The sequence below is a fragment of the Primulina tabacum genome, chromosome 3, assembly GCF_025594145.1.
Source record: "Primulina tabacum isolate GXHZ01 chromosome 3, ASM2559414v2, whole genome shotgun sequence".
Classification (NCBI taxonomy): domain Eukaryota; kingdom Viridiplantae; phylum Streptophyta; class Magnoliopsida; order Lamiales; family Gesneriaceae; genus Primulina; species Primulina tabacum.
Window position 1 is genome coordinate 47,732,921 of NC_134552.1, and position 21,063 is coordinate 47,753,983.

A 21,063-nucleotide genomic window follows, 5' to 3' on the forward strand; every position below is an offset into this window, starting at 1 on the left:
GACCGAGAGCCTCGAGATGAGGGGAGGGCCAATCCCCCACCCCCACCTCTAGATATGCAGGCGCAGATGCTCGTAGGTATGACGCAGTTCTTCGCACAGTTTGCGGGGAACCAGGCTGCGGCAAACATAGAGGCGAGACCCAGACCAGAAGCAGTATAGAAGAGGTTCAGGCAGATGAACCCAAAGGAGTTTTCGGGGACCACCGACCCGATGATAGCCGAGGGATGGATTAAATCCATCGAGGTGATTTTTGCCTTTATGGAGTTCCAAGATGCAGATAGAGTCAGGTGTGCCACATTTCTACTGACCGGGGACGCCAGACTGTGGTGGGAGAGCGCGTCCGTGGCAGCGAACTTGCAGACCCTTTCTTGGGATGGCTTTAAGGAGGTATTCTACTCCAAGTACTTAAATGAAGAAGTACGATCCAGACTGACCAGGGAATTCATGACACTGCGACAGGGAGACAGCAGTGTTGCAGAGTTTGTCAGAAAGTTTGAAAGGGGTTGTCACTTTGTTCCCCTGATAGCTAATGATGCCCAGGGAAAGTTGAGGCATTTCATGGATGGGTTGCGGCCGATCTTGCGCCGAGATGTCCCAGTAGCTGGTCCTACTACCTATGCAGTTGCCGTGTCTAGAGCTTTGGCGGCAGAACAGGATCAGCAAGATATTAAAGCTGACAGGCAGGGCAAGAGGCCCTATAAGGCTCCACAGCAGCAGCAGTAGCGACCTTAGTTTAAGAGGCCGTTCCAAGGGCAGCCAGAAAAGAAGCCTTATCAGGGACCGCCAAAGGGCAAGAGTCCTATGCCACAGCAGAAGGTGCCACAGAGGTCGGGAGAGCACCCGATGTGCCTGAAGTGCAACCGCCAGCACCCGGGACAGTGTTTGTATGGGTCAGGTAAATGTTTTAAGTGCGGAGCGAGTGACCACATGCTGAAGGAGTGCCCACAGTGGAGGCTACCGACACAGGGAAGAGTGTTCGCCATGCACGCTCATGAGGCGAACCCAGACACGACATTATTGACTGGTAAACTATTTAATTAAGCATCGTATTGTTTTGCCATGCATGTGTTGGAATTTTATTTGGAATTATTAGTGTGCTAGTAATATTTTAGTGACTTGGGTAGAGGTTTTCTACTGTGCTTGAGGTTAAGATTAGAATTGTTGGGATATAAGTTTTGTGTTGTGCTGGCATCTCACAGGAAATATTTTTATAAAGAGACTAGCCACGAAGGCCCTGATAGACTCAGGAGCCTCCCACTCCTTTATTTCGAAGACATTCTCTATTCACCTGGACGTCAAGTCTATTGGACTCGACGTGAGCTACTCAGTGGTAGTCCCATCAGGGGAAGAATTGTCAGCTACTAGCGTGGTCAGAGACATCGATCTGGAACTGCAGGGCCACCTAGTGTACGCCGATTTAATTGTGTTGCCGATGCCAGAGTTTGATATCATTTTGGGAATGGATTGGCTGACGAAGAACAGAGTTCTTATCGATTTCCAGAAAAGGTCAGTGTTGGTAAGACCTTTGGGCATGGAGCAGTTTCTCTTCGAGCCAGCTAGATGGAGGAGTTTCCCCCGCATGATCTCTTGTATGCAAGCGCGGAGACTTATGCACAAGGGTTGTCAGGCTTTCTTGGCCAGAATTGTTTCCGCACCTGACATACCCACTCCGTCATTATCAGATGTGCCAGTAGTCAGAGACTTTCCAAACGTCTTTCCTGACGACGTCACAGGTCTTTCACCAGAGAGAGAGGTGGAGTTTGTAATCGATCTTATGCCAGGCACTGTACCGATTAGCTCCAGCTGAGATGTTGGAACTCAAGCAACAGATTAAAGAACTTCTTTACAAGAAATTTATCCGCCCTAGTTTCTCACCGTGGGGCGCACCAGTGCTCTTTGTGAAAAAGAAAGATGGGAGCATGAGACTGTGCATCGATTACCGAGAGTTGAACAAGGTGATGATCAAGAATAAATACCCACTTCCTATAATCGAAGACTTGTTTGATCAGTTGCAGGGAGTTATAGTGTTCTCTAAGATAGATCTTCGATCAGGGTATCACCAGCTGAAGGTGAAAGATGCAGATGTGCACAAGACAGCCTTCAGGACCAGGTATGGGCATTACGAGTTCTTAGTGATGCCGTTTGGACTGACGAATGCTCCAGCAATTTTCATGGACCTCATGAACCGAGTATTTCAGCCTTACCTTGATCAGTTCGTCATAGTATTTATTGACGACATTCTCATTTACTCGAAGAGCCATGAGGAGCATAGCCAGCATTTGACGACAGTTTTGCAGGTTTTGCAGAGTCGCAAGTTGTTTGCGAAGTTCAGTAGATATGAGTTTTTGTTGGAGAAGGTAGCCTTTTTGGGTCCTATAATATCTAGCAGTGGGATTGAGGTGGACCCAGCTAAGGTACTAGCAGTTAGAGAATGGGTTGAGCCAAAGAATGCATCAGAAATCCGCAGTTTTCTGGCTTTAGTCGGTTACTACCGTAAGTTTTTTCAGGGGTTTTCATCGATAGCAGTGCCGCTCACTTCGCTAACCAAGAAGAATGCTAAGTTTGTGTGGAGTGACGAGTGCCAGAAGAGCTTCGATACTTTGAAACAAGCTCTTAATTCAGCGCCGATGTTAGCCATGCCATCACGGCAAGGAGATTTTGTGTTATACACCGATGCATCTAAGCTCGGTTTAGGCGCAGTCTTGATGCAGCATGGTCGGTAATAGCTTACGCTTCCAGGCAGTTGAAGGTGCATGAGAAGAACTACCCGACCCACGATCTGGAATTAGATGTTGTTGTCTTTGCGTTGAAGATTTGGAGACACTACTTGTATGACGAGAAGTGTCAGATATTTACTGATCACAGGAGTCTCAAGTATTTCTTCACACAGAAAAAACTGAATATGAGACAGAGAGGGTGGTTGGAGTTGGTAAAAGACTACGACTGCGAAATTAGCTACCATCCGGGGAAAGCTAATGTTGTCGCAAATGCTTTGAGCAGAAAAGTCGCAATTGTAGCACAGTTGTCAGTACAGAGATCTATTCAGTCGGAGATTCAGAGGTTTGGTTTAGAAGTTTACCGCAAGGGCAGAGCTCCGAGGCTGTCTAATCTGAAAGTCCAATCTTCCTTACTAGACCATATCCGTGCAGGTCAGTCTTCAGATGAGCAGTTGCAGAAGTGGAGTGTAACGCCCCGAAAATTTGAAGGTCCACGCGTACCACATGCGCAAATTATTAAATTCATTGTGTATATTAATTAAATGTTTTAATTGCATGGATTAATTTTGTTGTGCATATTTTAATGTTTAAAATATATTTTTTCTACATTATTGCATTAAAATGTAATTTTTAAAGGAATATTCAAGTGACGATCGAGGAACGGGGACCGAGGGCTGAAAATGTAAAATGTTATTATTAAATAATTATTTTTAATTATTTAAAGGGTGATCAATGCTTTTAGTATTTTTGAAAATAAGGGGGTTTTGAGGTGATTTTATACGCCGGGACGTAAATTTTATCGGTATTGATTTTTCAACTAAAATACGAACTTTTTGGCAACCCGGCTAATAAATTCACATATTTAATTAAGGAAAACTTTGTTAATATTTTAATTATGTCCTAAATAGACTAATGGGCCTAATTAGATGGCTTAATAGGCCTAATAAGCCTTGAAGGTGATTTAGTAGTATATAATGTATTAATTAAATTGAAAACCCTATTCTTCTAGCATAAATAATCGGCCACCTAGTTTTATTTTCTGAAGATACTCTCCTCAACCCTACAACCTCACGGCAGCACACACATCACTTGGAAGGAGATTTTCGAAAGGCAAACAAGAAGAAGCCATAGTCGTCCCTCCGTTCTTCGTCGTTAACGGATATTCGAGCATATTTAACGCAAAGGCACGCCATACATCTCCTTTTCTCATCCATCATATCATACTATTAATTGAATTATTGTATGCATGAAGAACATTATATTTTTTTCAGAATTTTCGGTTTATGGCATGCATACATGAGAAAACATGATTTTTGAATCCATTAACTTGTGTATTGTTTGGTTAAGGGGCTGCCATGACATAAGGAGGGATCAAGAGGGGTTTACACCTGTTTTAGAGTCACACACACACACCCTAAACACCACAAACAATCGGCTGAACAAAGGAAAAAGGAAGGGAAACTAGGACAAGCAAGAACCGCGATAATTTGCTCTTAAGGGCATGGGGGTTCAGTTTCTGTTGTTCAGGGGCTAAGGCTTGGTTGGCTCGTTCCAGGGGCTAGCCAAGGTCATGAGTGAGTCAGGGAGGGAGTCCTAGCCAAGCTATGACTCACGGTAAGGGCTGGGGAAGAGTCCTAGCCACTATAGGACTCTACCCGAGAACATAGCCGAAGCTGTTGCAGGGTTCGCGCAGCTTCAGGGGTTCAAGGGCTCGATGCATGGGGCACGGGCTAGGCTATGGTGGTTCACTAGGGTCCTAAGAAGGTGCAAAACGTGTTGGTTCAAAGGCTGGGGCGTCGGTTTAGGTTCTAGACACCAAAACATAGAGTCCTACCTCACTAGGGAGTCTCGGCCAGCATAGTGTCGCTTAGAAAAGCTTCGTTTTTGTGGTTTGGGATGGGTTCTTGGTGGTCTAATGGTCCAGTAGGTTAAGTTAGGAGGTTGGTCAAGTTTTGGATCAACATGGCTCGGGGGTAACTCGTGAAAATCGGAAGTTGGCTCGGGGCCAAAGTTTAGGTGTCAAATAGGGTTTTTTAAGTAAAGAAAACTGGAAAATGGCTCACGGGGGTCGAGTCGTGGTCCATAAGGGCTAAAATAATATAAAAAGACTAAATTTAGAATTTAGGAATTTTATATTAAAATTTGGGATTTTTCGGGATTAAAACACCGTCAAAACAGTTAATTAAAGATAAATGGAAAAGTCTAATATTTAAGCTAAATAAAATTATAAAAAAATTCAAGTAAGCTTAAATAATTATTTGGGACATGTTAGAGTCATGAAATCACGGAAAAAGTCGAAATCGTAAAATGTCGAGTCTAGGGGTAAAACGGTCTTTTTACACCCAGAAATTAGTAAACGTCATGGCAGTGCCTTAAATGTTGTTTTTATGATATTATGACTATTCTTGAATGTTTATGAGATGTTCATGATTAATTACGATTTATTTAAATGTCTATGAATTTTTCTGATTTAAAGGAAGACATTTAAAAGACATGTTGCATGCTTGGTTTCAAAAACAAAATGTTATGTTATGCATGATTTTTATAAAGTGATGAGAATGTAAATGTTGAAGAATGTAAAGTGATTGTGACTAATTCGTTAATGTTGGCGACGTCGTGAGGGTTATGGTCCCAGTGGGAGCCCGACGGTCGTGTTTCCATTATTACGAATATGAGGTTATGAGGTTATGAGGTTTGAGGAAGAATGAGAATATCGTGAGGGAAGAAGGCCCCAGAGGGAGCCCATTTATGGGAGAAGGCCCCAGAGAGAGCCCCGACGATCGTATTTCTATTCGATCATGTTAGGCCAAGGCTCAGTTGACCGGTGAGAGCGTCGCTGATGTCCCCGCCGCCCAGTACTGTGGTTTCATGTAGATGGATCCATCGATTTTCATGTCATGTTGAGGAAAGTCACAATTAACGATCTGAATTCAACAAAGAAAAAAGAAAAGGAAAAGGAAAAATGTTTATGATCATGTTAAAAAGGTTTTATGTCATGTCATGTTGAGGAAAAAGAAAAAGGTTAAGGTTTATGTTATACATGTCATGAAAATGTTTATGCTTAGGGTTGATGCATCATTATGAAAATGTTTCTATTTAAAGTTCATGCATCATAAAATATTTACGAAAATGTTTATGTTTGAAGTTTATGCATCATCATGAAAACAATATTTTAAGTACAAATATTTTTCACTGTTATATGTTGACTGTATTACGTATTACTTGCTATAAAGATGATGGTGTGTTGAGTCTTTAGACTCACTAGGTGTGATGGATGCATGTGAGGTTGAGTGTGAGCTTGACGGATGATTTGACTGGACTGAAGGCGCACACAACCCGAGGACCAGCGCTTCTACTTTTTCCGCATTATGATTTATGACTCATGATTTATGTTAAAGATTTTTAAGACTGTTTATTTATGCTTTGAGAGTTTTGGAGAAGTTTAGTATGGGCTATACTTTTCAAATTATTGCTTTTCTAGGTTAGGTAAAACAGTAGACGATTTCATTTTATGATTAGTGCACTTGATTTTAAAAATGTTAGATGGATGATGTTTTATTTTTTTAAAGGGGTAAAATATTTTCATGAGGTAAAGGTACGTGACGGAAAAAATCGAGTGTTTAAAAAAAAAAAATTTCTAGCACTTTTAAAGCAATAAAAAGAGCAGACGTTTCATGGAGACTGAAGGATTAGGCCAAAGGTATTGTACTCTACACAGTGTTAGATGGTATTGTGAGATACAGATGTAGAATGTGGGTGCCTAGTGTTGATTCGATCAGAGAGGATATTCTGACAGAGGCACATGCATCTCCGTATTCAATCCACCCAGGAGGTATCAAGATGTACAAGGACCTGGAGGTTTTGTATTGGTGGCCAGGGATGAAGCGAGACATCCGCATATTTGTGTCTGAATACCTCATTTGTCAGCAAGTGAAGTCAGAGCATCAGAGGCCAGCATGAATGCATAAGCCACTCCCTATCCCCGAGTCGAAATGGGAGAATATTACAATGGACTTCGTTGTTGGTTTGCCAAAGTCAGTCAGAGGTTTTAATGCCATCTGGGTCATAGTGGATCGACTCACTAAGTCAGCGCACAATGTGTTCCACGTCTCGATGCTAAGGAAGTACCTAGCTAACCCATCGCATGTTTTGAGCTACGAACCGTTACAGTTGGCTCCAGACTTGTCTTATGAGGAAAGACCTGTCCAAATCCTAGAAAGACAGGAGCGTAGACTACGGAACAAAGTAACCAAGTTGGTCAAAGTTCGATGGCTAAATCAATCCATGGAGGAGGCCACTTGGGAGACCGAAGCAGACATGAGAAATCGCTACCCGGAGTTGTTCGGTAAGATTTAATTTCGAGGACGAAATTTATATAAGTCGGAGAGGAACTGTAGAACCCAAAATCAGTACACGTATAACCCATGCATTTATTTAATTGTCAATTCATCTATTTAATTTAAAATGAGTTTAGTGATGCATAATTTGTGAAAGTTGCATTATTTTAAATTAATTATGTTTATGTGATGCACGTTAAATGTTTTTAGAGTTTCATGTTTCAGACAATTATTCGATGCGGGATCGAGGAAAAGAGACCAGTGACGATTTCAGCAATTTTTAAATGTGGTATTTTATTTTTAATTGAGAATGGGGCATTTTAAAAGAGTTGTTAAGTTTTTAGCATTTTTTTAAAAGTCTAATTTATTTATTTAGTGATTTTAGAATTTTAAAACTTTTAAAGTTAGCATTGTGTATTTTATTTTGCTAATTAGAGATTTTTGTTATAGTTAAGGGAGAGTTGGTATTTTAAATTAGTTGCTAATTAATAATTAAGAAAATTATTACTCTCCCTAATTTACTAAACACACGCACACACACTTTTACACACACACACCACACGTAAAACACACACGCAATTCCTTCACACTCTATTTTCAGATTTTTTATATTTTTGAGGGAGAAAACTAGGGTTCTTGGTGTCTAGTGCAGCCGCCCCATTTCCTCAGCAATTCCAACAAATTTTCATGTGCTTTAGTGCAAGAAAATCGAGCCACCATCGTCCCGGATCAACCCTCACTCCGTCTCCGCTTTGGTATCGCTGGTTCGGTAAATTTTAATATCAAAAGGCATGTATATTCTGTTTTTCCTGCGTCGATCTAGTCTTATTATGTGTTGCGATGTTTTTATGCGAGAAAATTCATGTATGATGTTCTTGGTTTGAGCAGAAAATGGGTTGGATCAGTTTTGAAATAATTTTTAGATCTAAATTTTTCGTTTTTCACTGTATTTTGAAAATTGCGATTTTTCGGTCGAGAATTTAGGAAAATTTTCAACATATGAAATGTAGAATTTTGTGGTACCTTCGATTTGAAATAAAATTCGAAATATTTGGATCAAAATTGAGTGAGTTATGGCATTTTTCAAGGGACTGCTCCAACTACATTTTTCTAAAAATTTTGCTATTGATGTGTTCTTGAAGTTTATCTGTTGCAGGCTTCGTTGGAAACCTTCGGGTTATCGCTGCTGTGTTTAGGTTTTGGGAAGATGAGTTTGGGATGAGTTTTGATGCTTCGTTTCGTGTCGATAGTCGTTGGTTGCATTAGAAATCGTCGGAAACAATTGGTGTCCAAATTTGAGTTTACGGATTTGTTGCTCTTTTGGTGTGCTTCGTCGTTTGGGACGTTTTGTGGAGTCGAGTCAGTGCCATAGCGTCCTAGGATGAGTCTCGAGGTGTTGTTCAATGTATGTGTAATCGAAATTGGAGAGTATAAGTTTCTGAGTTGCGGAGTCCAGAAGACTCGGCGCCCGAGCGGTAATATTTTACCACCCGAGCGCCGCTCTTTCTGTCCGAGGGTAGTCGTCCAGAAGACCTGGCACTCGAGCGATAATTTGTTACCACCCGAGCGCAGCCCCATCTGTAAAAATGTTTGGTTCTTTCTTCTTTTCAAGTTCAATAGTGAGTTCATGTCTTTTATTTTTGGGAAATGTTCGCACATCATTTTAGAGATTGTTCGGGGTTCGATGTCATGGGTTAGTACGATGATTTAACGATGTCAAGTCCCGAGTGATCTAGAATGTCATAAGCTATTTTTGTACTTCGTTGGTGAGCACGAGCACCTACGTCTAAGCTATGAAAGTTAAGTGCTTGTAATCATGTTAGTATGTGCAGCAGTGGCCCCAAGCGAGATCCAACGAATCCCTCAATGCCAAGTAAGTATGTTGACGTGCAAAGAAAATATTTTAAATTTTTGAGGTATGCTAAATGTCTTGTGACCAATTTATTTATGGGATTGGAAAGCGGTAAAGCATGACCAGGGACTGATCCACCCCGTTAAATCATGAACGGGTTTAGATCAGGATTGGAAAGCGTTAAAACATAAACGGGGACCAATCCACCCGTTAAAGCATGAACGGGGATCTCATGTATGTGGCAGTGGATTTTTCCCTGTCAGTCCAGTACAGTGGTTTAGTCTGATCAGGCGATTTATGTTATGGGTCACTTGCTTTGAAACATGCCTCTACGCAAAATGACGAAGTTTAAGTATGTTCGAGTATGTATGCAAGCACGTTTAAGAAAAGTTTCATGTTATGGCACGTCTATGTATGTATGTACGTATGTTCAAGTTTTTTTTATGCAAGTTCAAGTTCCAATATGTACGTTCTATTTTAAAGCTGCATGTGATCTTATTATTTAGTACTTGTTACTTCCAGTTTATATATTGTGAGTCTTTAGACTCACTAGACTTGATCGATGCAGGTGAGGATGATTTCGAGGAGACTAAGGGTGGGGACCAAGGAGCTGGCTTGGACTGAGCGGGAGGCTAAACTCGAGGACCGCCATGTTTTAAGTTTTATGAATGTTTAAAATATTTTGAGTTACGTTACTGGTTATGAGATTTTAAGCAAATATTTTGGTGAACTTTACTTTGAGATCTTTTGTTACAATGGTTGTGGGATGAACGGTTTACTTTATCAAAATTTTGAAGGTTTACTTCTTATTTAAGAAAATTTTTAATTTTTTCGCAAATTTTAAGTAGTAAAAAGTACGGTACGTTGCAGTTTCGGCCGAATGAATTAGAAAAAAAATATTTCTAAAAAAACGAGTAGTGAACGTTTCAGGCTTTGTGACCCGTACATTCACAGTTGTAGCATTTTCCAAAGAACTTCTTCTTTGAAATGCCTCATTTGAGTCTTATGTTCATCTTTTTATTGGAAGGATAAAAGTTTCTCCTTTTCAAGTTTGGCCATGATTGACAACATTTGTCTTGGCAGCAACCGAAGAAATCAATCATCTTTCAGAACTCTTGTTTTCTTCCTCAATGCAAAATCGTACAATGAGATCTTCAACATTCATCTCCTAACATTTGTGTTTCAAATAGTTTTTGAAATCCTTTCAAGCTGGTGGTAGCTTCTCAACAATAGAAGCCACTTGGAAAGATTAGCTCAAAGGCATCCCCTCAAACTTGGATGTGGTGAAGTATCACTTGGATTTCTTGAGCTTAGATGATAACAGTCTTAGAATCCACCATTTTGAAATCTAGAAAATGTCCTATTAAAAACTTATTGACTCCAACATCTTTGGTTTTGTACTTTCTGTCAAGGGATTCTCATATCTCTTTAGGTGTTTTCTTTTCATAAAACACATGGTAAAGCGAATCGACCAATCCATTCAGTACATAATTTTGGCATAGGAAATCAGAATGATTTCGTGCCTCTAGAGAATTGACAGATTCAACATCTTCCTCACCCTCTTTGAGTTTAGGAGCATACTCAGATATGAATCTGTCCAGGTTCAGCATCACCAAGTAAAATAACATTCTCTGCCTTTTTGAATTCACACCAGTGAATTTATCTGGTTTTTCTCGGTGACTGGATGACACAGCAATTACAGCAGCACATGAGGCAACATGAGGAATGACTTGAGGCGTAACAAGAACAATGACATGAGGGACAACATGACCAGTGAAACTTTGCACGTTCGTTTCAGAAGCCTTATCTTCAACAAATCACATAATGAGTATAAAAAATATGTTTTAAGGTTTTTAGCTAAAATGCTAAAATTCGAAGTATGAAAACAATAATTATATAGTAGTAAACAAAAACAAGATCGTATAGAAACAGACATAACACTAAACAAAAGTAGTGTACAACTGAAAGTATAAATATCGAGTATGTAAAACAATAGGAAACCAATAATGTCAAGGCATGTACGAAGTACAATTTTCTTATAACAAATTTGTGCCCTCTGAAGGTGCTTTGAGCATCGGGATGGACAACTGTTATATGATACAATGACAAAATCATGCAACAACTTAGCATGAAGTAACTACACCGACGAACTGAAAACGTAACTTCACTTTATCACCAAAACTTACCTGATGCCATATGAAAAACTAACAATATAAAATGCGAGAGAATATTTGAGTGAGATCTTGTGTGTGCTTGTAAAAAATTTATATCTGGATTGAGGAAATATACAAACTATTTATATGCTCCAAAATACAAATAAAAAGTCATGCAAGATTAGTTAACTCAATTAATCATACAATTAACTCAAAAATAGGAAGAGTCAAAAGTCTCCAGTGAACTCAAGAGTCAAAAGAAACTTCCACAATTATGAGCAACTAACTCAAAAATATAGAAAGCTAAAAAACACTTTTACATTTATGAGCTATAGTTTTCATTCAAATTATAAATTCAAATTTCTAAAAATATCTAAAACTCGTTTATATATCAAATTTGTCTGTTAAATAAAAATATCCGATTAAAATGTAAAATTAAATAATTATATGATAAAATATAAATGCAATATTATTTTAAAACTTGAAAGAAAACAATTTTTTCATCCAGGAAAAGGAGAAAAAAAAAAGAAGAAATGTGAAGGACATTTCCATCAAATCATCTCTCCTCGGCGTGATAGCCACATGTTCCAACAGCAAAACCGCCCAAAATATACTCTTTCCCCCATAATATCATTTCCTGCCACTATTCTACGCCGTCGATGGCCGTAGCGCCTCGGGTGATCGGCTCGGCCGTTGTCGAGCTCTTCCGCGCTGGATCCCCATTCTCCGTCCGTGTCCCCACACGAAGTTACGGCGTCTCCTCCTCCCCGTCCGCCACACGCAGCAACAGTAGTCAGCTCGAAGGACTGTCCTGCGTCTTTGTCGGGAAAATTGAAACCGCCAGTCAAGAGACGCTAGAAGCTCTTTATTGTCAAGTCAGTAACCGGTTACTCTGCAATTCGCTTTTAAATTAATTTTGTGCTATTTTCACTTATGTAGCTGTTATGTAATCCTAGGCTCGGGATGCTTATTATAGCGGCGAACCGTTAATAGTCGATGACATGTTTGATAGGGTTGAGGTAAGTTAGATTCATCCCGGTGAGATATTTTGTGTTATGAATTATGATTTTCTTTGTTTGCCTGGATGTGTCCTGATGAAAGAAAATTTCGATTTGCAGCTAAAGCTGCGGTGGTATGGATCAAAGTATGTTATAAAGTATCCACGCTGCAGTCTCAGGCGGCAATCCACTTATGCAGATGCTAAGGTAATTTTGAAGTTGCTTTCAACTAATGGTATATTGTAAAGTTATCCACATTATGATGCCATCACTTTTGTTTTGGCTCGTACCGATTCAAAATTTCAGTGCAATTGTCTTAAAATTCTGTATTTTCTTGAGTAAACTGTGAAATTTAGGTGGATTTGAATAATTTGTTAATTATGTGTTTTTGCTGCTGAGTGTTAAATGCTAAATTGAATGATCCTTAAGTGTGTATTGTGTCTTGGAGCTTTCTAAGTTAAAGTTAGGGGTATTCATCTTAGTATTTTAGAATGTGGTGCATCATGGAATAGCTGGGGCAAAACTATATCATCAATTTCATTTAAGGGCACAAGGGATGTTTAGCTGGTGCAGCTTATCACGATTGCAAGCATATTGTTTTGATCTACAACCAACTGATATTCTAATTTGGGCTTATAAATTGAAGACTTGATTAATTCATTCTTAGCAATGACGCTTAACCAAATCTCCAGCGACTAATTCTGTGTTCTTAATGAATGATAATTCTATTTGGTTTTGTATTTTATTTTTTGGTATGGTAAAAAGGAAATTGTACAGTTTGGGCGGTAATAAGTAGGTTAAGAATGGACAAAGTTTTATGGCAGACAGGAATGAAATATTATTTCAATTTTTATTCATGATTGTTTTTGTGCTCATGACAGTATCTGGAACCATTTTCAATAGTGTTGTACGAAAAAAGAGGTGTTTGGGATTATATGTACTGTGAATTTCAATTAAACAGTTGCTAGCATTAATATTTGGGGTTGGAGATTATTCAAATATTATGAAGATTCAGATGCAAAGGTTTGAGGCTAATTACTAAATAAAGCTGAAGACATACTTCTTAGTGTCACATATCTTGAATCCTAAAAATCGGATCACATATTTTGCTAATATTTTATCAGACGTATAATACTGAATGGCTTGATCCGGCACAAAGGGTAAACGTTAACTCCTATCTTTTTGGTATGCTTCAAAGCGGAAAGGTCTGCTTAATGTATGTTTTACCACATTGCTAATTTTATTTTGATTTAGTAATTTATGTAAGCCGACCACGTATTTCTAGTTCAATGGATCATTGTTTTTTGTTTTCGTCTTCTCATTGATCATTGTTTGTTCTTTTCATCTACTTGAATATTCTACAACATGAATGTAGGGCAGGAAGATCCTTCACAAGTTTTTGCTTTGGCAAGCGTATGGTTGTTATTTCTTGGTTTTGGGTCATTTGCCTGTCTTGTGCCTATCATGTACATAGTAGCTCAGGTTTATCAAGATGCATTCGATTCAGGAATTTCGCCTACTGATCAAGCTTCTGCAGTGGAGTTTCTTGCCCCGCTGAATGGTATCTTCTTCATGTTGGGGTTCGTCATAGGCTATCCAATTGCTTCAGCTTCTGGTACTTTCAATTCTAAAGCTATACCATGTTCTTGCATATTATTTTGGAATAATAATGCAGTGAGATTTTACTACTCTTATGGATATGTGCTTGCTGTGAACATGAATATTTTCATGTAGCCTCAATCTTGTTTTTGTATTCTTTGTACATATTTTATATGCAGAGTTTTCACTATTTACAGATTTATTAAAAAAGTAGGTTAATTCAAAGTTCCGTGAGTACAATTAGTATCCTATATTTTAATTTTTTGGGTCATTTTATTGACAAAGCAGCGTTGCCTCTAAAATTTGTAGGATGACAAGATTTTATGGATAGTTTGGATTGGTATATTTAGAATTCTCTGTGGGAATTCATCGTTGAAAGTTGCTAAGTGGCCATTTTACTCTGCTTGTAGTATTTGGCACATTTGTACATTCGAGTTTAAGTGTTGATGGTCAACATATCCATTTCTCTTTCCTTTTGTACCCTGTGTTTCTTGCCCAAGGATCTTCATATATGTTGATATTGCCCTCTAGTTATGCTATTCCTTTTATAGATTGGCAATGTCATCACCTTCAGCTATGTTATACACAACTGAAAGTAACGGAAGTTGCTCTAATTTTTCTTTTCTTCAGTTCCTTCTTTTTTAGTTTCATTTGTTCTCTTTTCCGACCATCGTTAGTTGTCCGCAAAAAATTACATGTGAATGTGTTATGACTTATGACCTTGAAATATTACGCAATTCAGTATATATGAAGATTCAAACACCATAAATGAAATATTGTATTGAACTGATAATATGTTCCCAGAGTATGAAGACTCTGTACAACTCCTCTCCCTAGCAGAAGGCTAGTAACTTACACAGCAAAAATATAACTGAATGATTCCTTCTACCCAACCCTTCTCATTTTTTATATCCTCCTTCACGTGTTCCCCCCACCCCCCTAAAATACACGTTTACAATCTTGGGCCGGGGCCTTTCACTCTCACATCAGCAATTGGGACCTCATTGCTTGGGCCCAATGATTCTGAGATAATTGGACCCGATTGATCTGGATTCATAACACGTCCCGCCTCTTCAAAAATCGTCTTGTCCTCAAGGCGAAAATCTTGAAATCGTATTATAAAATCCTCCAAGTCCTCCCACGTAGCTTCTTCCTGTGTTCTTCCCTTCCAACGCACTAGCAGCTGCTTACAAGATTTTCCTTTTTTTTCTGTTGAATGGTCCAACCGGAATCAACTCCGGTTCAAACGTCAAAAACAAATCAGCCTCCAATTCACTAGGCAATTTCGTCTCAGCATATTTCTTTCCCACTGCTCTTTTAAGTCATGATACGTGGAAAACGGGGTGCACCTTAGACCTCTCAGCAACTGTACTCAATAAGCCACTGATCCCACTTTCTTTAAAATCTTAAAAGGTTTGTTGTTCCTGGCTGCAAGCTTTTGAAATACCCTTGTACACACTGAGTTTTGGCGTTATGGTCGTAACTTTAAATACACCATATCATCATCTTGGAAATGAAACCCCCCTTCGTTACTTGTTAGCGATTTGATCATCCGCTGTTGAGCTTGGTCAAGATTGTATTTGTGCTGTCTCAAAAGTTCTTCTCAATCCATCAAAGCATGAGAAACCGCTGCCACCACTGTTTCACCGGGTAGGAACTGGATCACAATAGGTGGTTGTTGCCCATACACCCCCCGCTGACGTTTGGGAAGAAGTGTTGTACCAGCACTCAGCCCAATGTAGCCATCATACCCAATTCTTAGGCTGCTCAGAGCAGAAACAACGCAAATAAGTCTCTACGTACTTGTTCAATACTTCACTTTGGCCATCAGTTTCAGGGTGTTATGCGGCGCTCGTTTTTAGTCGAGTACCCTGTAGTCTAAAGAGTTCAGACCAGAAGAAACTCATGAACACCGCATCTCTGTCACTTCTTTGGAATCCCCTGTAATTTAACCATATTTCTTATAAAGATTTCAGCCACCTAGCTTGCTGTGCAGGGGTGCTTAAGTAAGAGGAAGTGCCTGTATTTGGACAGTCAATCGATCGTTATTAAGATAACATCATGACCCTTCAACTTTGGCAGCCCAATAATAAAATCCATAGCCAAATCTTCTCAAATTGCTTCCGGGATAGCTAATGGTTGCTGCAATCACGCGGGTGAGGTAGCCTCGTACTTTTGTTTTTGACACACCTGGCACTCAGCCACAAACTTGCACACATCCCTCTTCATTCCCTGCCAAAGAAAACAGTTTGCCAGTATTTTATATGTTCTCAAAGCTCGCACATGTCCCCAACTGGAGTGGCATGAAAGTCAATCAACAATTTCGGAACCCACGACGATGCTCGAGGAATATGGCCCAAATATTCAATCTGTCTCAACCCAAACTGACATTTCTTCTTGTTCAAGACCAGGCCTATTAACGTGCAATACTTCAGCACCATCTCCACATGCATGACATGCTCCTCCCACCCTTTACTATAAATCAGAATATCGTCAAAGAAAATTAAAACAAATTTCCTCAAATAAGGGCGAAATACCTCATCCATCATCGCTTGAAAGGTGGCTGGAGCGTTTTTAAGCCCGAAGGGCATGACCAAAAATCCATAGTGACCTTCATGCGTACTAAAAGGCATTTTGGATATATCATAATCTTGGACGCGAATCTGGTGATATCCTGATTTAAGTTCCAGTTTGCTAAAATGTGTAGCACCGTGCAGCCCATCGAATAACTCCTCGACCACTGGAATCCGGTACTTATCTGAAACTATGATGTCATTTAATGCTCGGTAGTCTACATAAAAACGCCGACTGCTATCTTTCTTTTTAACTAGCATCACAGGGCTCGAATACGGGCTGTTGATGGCTTGAATCACACCAGACTTAAGCATGTCTTCCACCATTCGTTCAATCTCATCTTTCTGATGGTGGGCATAGTGATATTATCGCATCGATACTAAACCATACCCTTCTTTACTACTGATAGCACGATCTTGCCACCGACGTGGGGGTAACTCATGAGGTTCTTGAAATACCTGCTCATACTTGTCAAGAACGTTCTTCATCGCTTCATCACACTGTCTTCCTCCTACCTTTGGCTACTCCCCTTCACTGTCATTCTGCTTCAACAAGACTGCCCCACAAAATTCCACCTCACTAACCTTAGCAATTGACTTGAGAGATACCGTTGATGTGCTAAGGGATGAATCTCCTGTAAGTCCACTGTCCGCCCCTTCCAATTAAATCTCGTCTGCATTTTTGTCCAATTTAGTAACACGTTTCCCATGGTGCGAAGCCGGTCGACCCCTAGAATTAGGGCAATGCCGCCTAGCTCAAACAGATAACCCTCAATTTGAATTTGAGACTGTCCCAAATCCATCTTCAACTCCTTGCACCCCCTGACACAGATCTGTGACACCCATCCCCGAGAACACACTCTCATCAACCACCAGCGCCAACTCCGTAATCAAGCTTCTTGAGACGAAGTTGTGGCTTGCACCACTATCCACCATCGCCGCTGCTTTACTGCCAGCCACCCTCGCCCTCATCTTCAGAGTTTGCGGCTGATCAATGCCATGGACAGAATATAGGGCAGTTCTAAGGTGTTATGCTCTGTATTGGGTGTTTCCATGCATCCTTCAGCTTCCTTTACCATCTGCTGTACTTCCTCCTCCACCTCCACTGATTCAAAGTCGCTTCCTTCTCCGTCCTCCTCAGCTAAAATTGCGACTCAAAGTTTTGTTGGTGCACTTGTGCATCGGGTGGTATGGATCTCCGCATTTAAAACATAATCCCTTCCCCCCACGTATGTAAAAACTCTTGATGAGACACAATCCTTCCCTCTCTCCATCGCTTCGATCTCCCATTCCCTATCATTGAATTGGGCTTGGGTGGCCCAGTACACATCGGTGGCTACATTTTTATCATAGCCCGACCCAGGTCTGTTTCTTCCCCGATCCGTCACCTTGCCATACAACTCCATCTCCAATCCTCTCGTTAACGCTATCGCTTGATCTATTGTTCGGGGATTATGTACAATCATCTTCCGCCGTATCTCCTTCCTCAAGCCACTCATAAAATAACCCAAACACTGATCCTCCTGTAAATCTCAAAACGCTCAATGTAGGCATCGATGGGTTGATGCTCCTGTTTCAACGAAGCCTTTAATTCAAATGGATTTGCATCGTATCCGCTGTACTGCTTCATCAACTCCTCCCCAAATCGATACTAGTTCATGTTAAGAAGCCTCACCTGAAGCAACGAAACCAGTGCACACTGGATGCTTGCATACAGATGCTAACCAGTTTGAGCCCACACTCAAAAAGGGGTGTTATGGACTTCAAACTACTGTTCTATCTTCCCCAGCCATCCTAGCGGATCATCACCTTCAAACCCAGGTAATTCAATCTTTCTCATTGCTATCATCACCTCCTCCGACACGTCTTCTCACCCTCCTCTGCCTGTTGCCGCCGCACTTTCTGCCTTCTCCTGTGTTTTACCCCCTGCTCCTGGTGGGTTATCGTTTCCATGGTGTGCTGGCCATCGTATTCCGCCGTTTCTTCGAATCTAGCAGGCCGGACCAATGTTATGACCTAGCAATATTACGCATTTCAGTATATAAGAAGATTCAAATACCAGAAATGAAATATTGTATTGAACTGATAATATGTTCCCAGAGTATGAAGACTCTGTACAACTCCTCTCCCTTGCCGGATGCCAGTAACTTGCTCAACAAAAATATAACTGAATGATTCCTTCTACCCAACCCCTCTCATTTTTTTATATTCTCCTTCATGTGTTCCCCCTTCCCTCCGTCCTAAAATACATGTTTAGAATCTAGGGCCGGGGCCTCACTCACATCAGCAGTTGAGCCCTCAGTGCTTGGGCCTAATGATTCTGAGTAATGGATCCAAATTCATAACAGAATGAACCTACATATTTTAAAGCATATGATTATTAGAAGTTATAGCAAAAGCAAACCTTTTCGTCTGCTTTGAGACTTTGGGAATGGATCAGTTATATATTATTCATGAACATCCTGTCTATCAATAAAGGGCGATCCATATCATGCGACATTGCGACTTAGCTAACTAATATCGGATCTTAGTTTGGCTAAGTTGAGCTGCTCAGTTAGTGCAACTCTTGTAAAATATTTGATATTTTAAATAGAGTAGGTCTCTTGTGAGACGGTCTCACGAATCTTTATCTGTGAGACGGATCAACCCTACCGATATTTACAATAAAAAGTAATACTCTTAGCATAAAAAGTAATATTTTTTCATGGATGACCCAAATAAGAGATCCGTCTCACAAAATACGACCCGTGAGACCGTCTCACACAAGTTTTTGCCTTTTAAATATTAGTTTTCAATTTGTAATCTCTTGAAAAATCATTTCTAACACCTTGCGTTTTATTTTTTTGCAACTGAGCTGTGCTTAGAATGAACTTAGCCATATTTAGCCTACAATTTCAACGAGCAGAAACCAGTTTTGGTGCTTGACCACTGAAAAACACAACTTTTTCCACTAAACTTTTCCAGTCGGTTTTGATGCCAAAATATTGTGCAAGATTGTTCAAGAGACCCTGTATTGTACAATATTATGAAGAATCTGGAAATAATGGCTTATTATACTTGGATTATTATGTGGTCGGAGTAATGATCGTGTCATAAATCAAACCTATGCTTGCCAGCTGTTGCTCCTCAAACATATGGAGCAGAAAAAAGTTTGAATTGATATAATTTTCTCACACATATTATTTACTCCATAGGAGTACATGAAGGGTGTGATATCCTCTCTAATCTGGTATTTTCTTATAGTTGGAGCACTTCAAGGGCTCTGGAAAAATGACTTGGTTGCATTAAAGGGGGCATGCCCAAATTGTACCGAGGAGGTGTGTTTTCAATTGTTCTATTTCCATGTGACTGCAGTTTTATACATAATCTGTGCCCTAGATCCTTATAACAGTAAATATTACATATACTCGCAGGTGTTTGCTTTTGTTAGGTCAGATCAGCCTAACCAATCCTCTCATCGAGCAGAATGTCACATATGTGAGAGCTCCTTGGAATTCCGAACCAAGGTTGAGGTATTTAACTGTACTCCAGATGTTTTATGTTAAAGACAAATAGTATATTTCACTGTTTCTCTCTGTGCTTGATTTGGACAATTTTAGAATAATTTTGTGGAATTTAATTACTTAAAGATAGCATTCATTTCTTTACGTTGCCAAGTCACGGGAAGCTGCGTTGAAAAAGGGAGGAATACATGTGTATGGGACAAATATCCAAAGATTTTGTGCCTCTGACGGTGAGAAAACGGCATTCACATGGCCAAGACTGTCAATTTATCGGATTGGGTTTGCAAATATGGCTTGGTAGATGCTACCTATATGTGTAGTGTCATCATCCACTCAACACATGACACGTGTATTGAGTGATGAATCATGACCACTCATCCATACATTATGTTTGAATTAGTGATCATTATATATCCAGTGACCACACTTGTCATGTTCTGAGTGGGTAAGGATACTACCCATGTGTGTAGTATGAACAAAACTTGCAAATGCTACCGATTACGTGAATGGTTGATGTCTCGAATAGTTGCACAAAAACTAATTGGATGCCCTTTTCTTCTCACCTCTTTCCTCGCTCCGCCCTTCCCTTCAGTGAGATTATTTGTTCTGGGATGACCGTGGATGTATTGGTTTGAGAGTTGGACGCTTGACAATGACAATTAAGAAATTACATGCACAGAATGTGTTCATATTTGTGACAATGTCACATGGTTAGGAAGAAAATTTGAACAAACTACATGGTTCATGTAACTGATTTGATGTTAATTTGTTCATGCAGCAATCTATCTCAAGACCAGGTCGCCGATGGGTTCATGGTCGTATCTACTTGATTCGTCCCAAGAGTCGATACTAGAGATGGTCCTGAACACGATTGACAAAATTTCATTCTTGATTTACTACAGTCTTTTGTACAGGAAAACGATGATTTATGATCTCATATGTAGGAAATTAGCGATAGAATTACAGCATGACTTGCAAATACGTACTTGGTTTTATATGATCTTTGCCGTATGTGTTGGGTTTTTGCAATTATAATGAGCGTGTTTTGGTGCGTTAGACGATAATAAACAACAGCATCTGAAAAATTGAATAGCCTTTAAAATTGATGAAAATAATTTTACAAAATTTGTTTTGCTATGAAATTTTGATATTGTACTATATACCATTAAGGAAAAGAAGACTAGTAATCTGTGTTGAAATGTGGATGTGCCGATATTTAAATTTATACTCCCCTTTGTATTATTAATTGTGGTCTAAAATGTATATATCAATAATTTTTAAATGTTATCGTTAAAAAGTAAAGAAATATACATGTGCGAGAACCATGACGG

General features: G+C 39.7%; 1 protein-coding gene across 4 annotated transcripts; it reads left to right on the forward strand.

The window, feature by feature from the left end:
- Positions 1-11,580: 11,580 nt before the first annotated feature.
- LOC142541119 (uncharacterized) lies at positions 11,581-20,761 on the forward strand. Of its 4 annotated transcripts, XM_075647710.1 has the most exons (8): positions 11,582-11,934; positions 12,016-12,078; positions 12,178-12,264; positions 13,433-13,475; positions 13,565-13,672; positions 19,473-19,546; positions 19,643-19,741; positions 20,511-20,761. In XM_075647710.1, the coding sequence occupies exons 1-8, from the start codon at positions 11,719-11,721 to the stop codon at positions 20,583-20,585; spliced, it is 765 nt and encodes a 254-aa protein (XP_075503825.1). In that variant the 5' UTR covers positions 11,582-11,718; the 3' UTR covers positions 20,586-20,761. The 4 variants fall into 4 exon arrangements, with proteins under 4 accessions (XP_075503823.1, XP_075503825.1, XP_075503822.1 ...); XM_075647708.1 differs by having other exon boundaries at positions 11,581-11,934; positions 12,178-12,292; positions 13,433-13,672; positions 19,643-19,735; XM_075647707.1 differs by having other exon boundaries at positions 11,583-11,934; positions 12,178-12,292; positions 13,433-13,672.
- Positions 20,762-21,063: the final 302 nt, after the last annotated feature.